At 35.8% G+C, this 3,306-nt stretch overlaps 1 protein-coding gene across 5 annotated transcripts in view; it reads left to right on the forward strand.

The window, feature by feature from the left end:
- The first annotated feature begins 343 nt into the window (after positions 1-343).
- The window catches only part of LOC125036207 (zinc finger protein OZF-like), a 20,287-nt gene continuing 17,324 nt past the window's right edge, over positions 344-3,306 (forward strand). For 3 of the 5 annotated variants that reach the window (XM_047628669.1, XM_047628665.1, XM_047628664.1), the window contains exon 1: positions 344-539. Coding sequence is in view for 1 of the 5 variants with exons in the window: in XM_047628667.1 (XP_047484623.1) it covers positions 2,866-2,874 (9 nt within the window). In the remaining 4 variants the exon portion in view is untranslated. Of the gene's footprint in view, positions 540-2,826; positions 2,875-3,306 lie in introns of all 5 variants that reach the window. The other 2 variants (XM_047628667.1, XM_047628666.1) reach the window with 1 other exon arrangement.

Here is a 3,306-nt window from a genome sequence, read left to right on the forward strand (position 1 = left end):
GAAGGTGCAAAGGGCAGGGCGAAAAGGGAAATGGAATTGTTGATACTACCTTATTAGTCATCTCTTTTATGTGACACGCTCTCTATGTATCGCCCGAAGAGACTACCAAACGTGGAGGGGTTAATTAAACCAATTTATGTGCATAGATCACGACTACTAACACTGAATAACCTCTCAAAGTGTTCAGAGAATATACACATTAAAGAAACAATCGCTAATCCCGTGTATAAGCAAAATAATTTTAAAAATCGGAAAATCTGTCGCTGCCTTGAGTCATCCCTCTATTGCCAAACGTTTTCTATGGATCGCCCAAAACGTTGCCGATTAGTAAATACGAAAACGCCGAGGTCAGCGGATCCGTCAGACTCAGCGCAAGCCCGACGCTCTCGTAATTTTGTGGCTTGTAATAAATCTTTTGACTCCTGGAGGTTGTCTTTCGTTCTCTGTCCATTTTCAAGAGGAACAAGGTGTAGCAGAGGAGTCAGACAACTGTAAGGACAGCAATCAGAATGACACCGAGAACAGGATTTTGATACATTGTACGTATAGTTGTTGTGTTAAGTTACTTGCACTTGGTTTAGGTGCAGTGGGCTTGTCGGTCTTTGTGCCGTTTAATGTTACATTTTTTTCGAATTTGAAATACCATGCCGTCATAGTAACTGCGGGGTAACTTAAGGGTATACATGAGGAAAGTGTTGAAGAGATTATTTTTCTTATTCTTGAGTACATAGGCTGGTTGGTTAGGCATTTATAATAATGTTCTCAGTAATTGTTTGTTAGTCCTGACAGAGGCTAGTGGTAATAACCTAAGATATAAGGAATTATAGTAATGTTTTGCATACATTATTTTATTAACTTTATATGTGTAATTTCATTTATTATATAATTTTTTTTGTCTTTTGAGTAATTATTATGATAGATATTTTCATACTGACTGCACTAAGATAAGGCAAATCTAAAGACACTGTCATAAAGAGTGGAAAAGTTACAGTCACTGATATATGCAGTAATCTACTCAGGCAAAAGAACAACATTATAAATAAAGAAATTAGAATGTGTGAGTGGATACCAGGTCCATGGCCATTAGGTAGGGGTTGTGTGCAGAAATACAGTGATCTGGTGGGCATCTAAGGACAAAGCCCCGATGATAGAAAGGCTTTTGGTTCACTGACAACCTTGTATGGGTAATCATAGGACTGATTTGCCATAAGTGCCTCCAAGGCTCTTTGTGGATTGTGAAGAGTGCCCCAAGGCTCTTTGTGGATTGTGAAGAGTGCCCCAAGGCTGTTGTTTTGAGTGATAGGGACCTAATCTCAGGGAGTCACAATTACCATCATCGACAACTGAAATGGTTCTTTAAGAACTATGTACAAAACTTTCACAAAAATACAATTGATATGTGTATTCAATACAGGTAATCCTCAGTTTACAGTAGAGTTCCATTCATGAATCCATACTGTAAAATGAAATAAAAAATATAAAATTATTCCTTTAAGAACTAATTAAAAAAAAAAAAAAAGATAGGCTGTGTTCTCCAACCTCTTGCCCAGACTTCATGGCTCAAAATATGCAAAAATTATTGAATTTAGGAAAATAAAAACCCAATTAAAAAGTGATAGAAGTTGTGTCAATTATACATAATAAAATATAAGACAGATATACGGAGCTCATTTGTGATTTAGAGAAAAGCTTGGTGAGTGACAGTAGAAGTTAGTAATTGTTCACAGAGAAACCAAGCTGGATATATACATATACATATACAGATTTATTTACCTTTAATTGTTCTTGTATATTTATTTCCAACCTGAATATCAGAAGCAACCATTAACAGGCTTAAACTTATAGCAAATGTAACCTGCCTGTGATGTAGGCTCATTTTATGAAATGATCCCATTTTGGGTGATGCATTTTTTATTTGTCTAGTATCAGTCAAAGTGATTTTCTTAATGAAAATTACTTAATGATATTTATGGTGAAAACTAGCCATGCTTACATGTAGAATAGAAAATGTAAATTTTATGAACTGATTTTCTAGCAGCTTATTTTGAACAAAAATTTAACCCACTCATGATAGGTGCCCCTCATTGCCATACTGAACTATGTGCAAGGGTGTGCACAGGGTCAGCTGCTTGATAGAAAATTAGAAGCAAGGAAAACTTAAAATCACCCTGTGTTCTTTGCTTTTGGCAGTCACATAAGCAAATGTGTAGGGAATGAGGTTGAAATGAGGCTTTAAGTGTTCTTTTGAGGGGCTGACTTTCGTCCTTTGGAGCAGGCTTTAGTATGCATAATGTAAAGGTGTCATCACAATGTGAGGGTTAATCTACTAGGACATGATAAGTCTATCCTATCTTGAATGGGTGAAAAGAACAAACTGCTCAGTATTTTGAAGGAAATCCAATTTATTAGGATTCTTACTTCATAAAATAATTATCTTCAGTCCCTTTAATCCAATGGCTACAAATGGCATTACACAGTGCAATATCTACTGTTGATATTTTTGTTTATTAATTGTGTTTACACCTGTTTATGCTTCTCCTTGATTTTTTGAAGAAAAAAAATATTGTGATTGTTATTTTAATAACATTATGAGGAACATATCGTCAGTAATGATAATAGTATTGATATTAATAGCATAAAAAAAAAAAAAAATCCAGCAAATTCAGGGAATGAGGAAATCAGGTGCTACCACTGTTAATTGACTCCTTGGTGGCTGAGCACCTTTGGAGCCAACTGTGTGGAACAAAATTCACAAAAAAACTACAGTGCACAGTACATGCACCAGTGGCTGATGGGTTAAATAACTAATCACATCTTAACCACCAGTGCCACCAGTGCTGCCACTAGGGATGCCATGTCCAGACCATGCCCACTGTGAGTCTAGTTTATTGTTTTTACACATAGATGGCTCCATAAGTACTAAGGCACCAATGAGCCAATTACTAGTATTATGTATTTTCTGGTACCTTATACTGCTGTTAGTATTGTCAATAATATTGTAATAATTGTAATGTCTATAATAAAAATGAAAGCATCAGTATAATTGCATTAGGAATAAATAACATTTTGCCACAAACTCTAGGAAAGATAAAATCAAGTGAGGTCACAAGTTCTACCAGTTGATATTCATCTATGAGCAGAGACATTTTGCAAAACATTACTACTGTGAACACATTTTCCTGGCAACATTAGGTTAAGAAAATCACAGCCAGAAAACAGAGCAAAGTCTTGTTTGGCATACGTCAGCAATCCCTGCATGGATCTTTATATTTCCTATCCTAACAAAGGATTTCCGACCATGCAGGG

The sequence above is a fragment of the Penaeus chinensis genome, chromosome 20 (assembly GCF_019202785.1).
Source record: "Penaeus chinensis breed Huanghai No. 1 chromosome 20, ASM1920278v2, whole genome shotgun sequence".
NCBI lineage: Eukaryota > Metazoa > Arthropoda > Malacostraca > Decapoda > Penaeidae > Penaeus > Penaeus chinensis.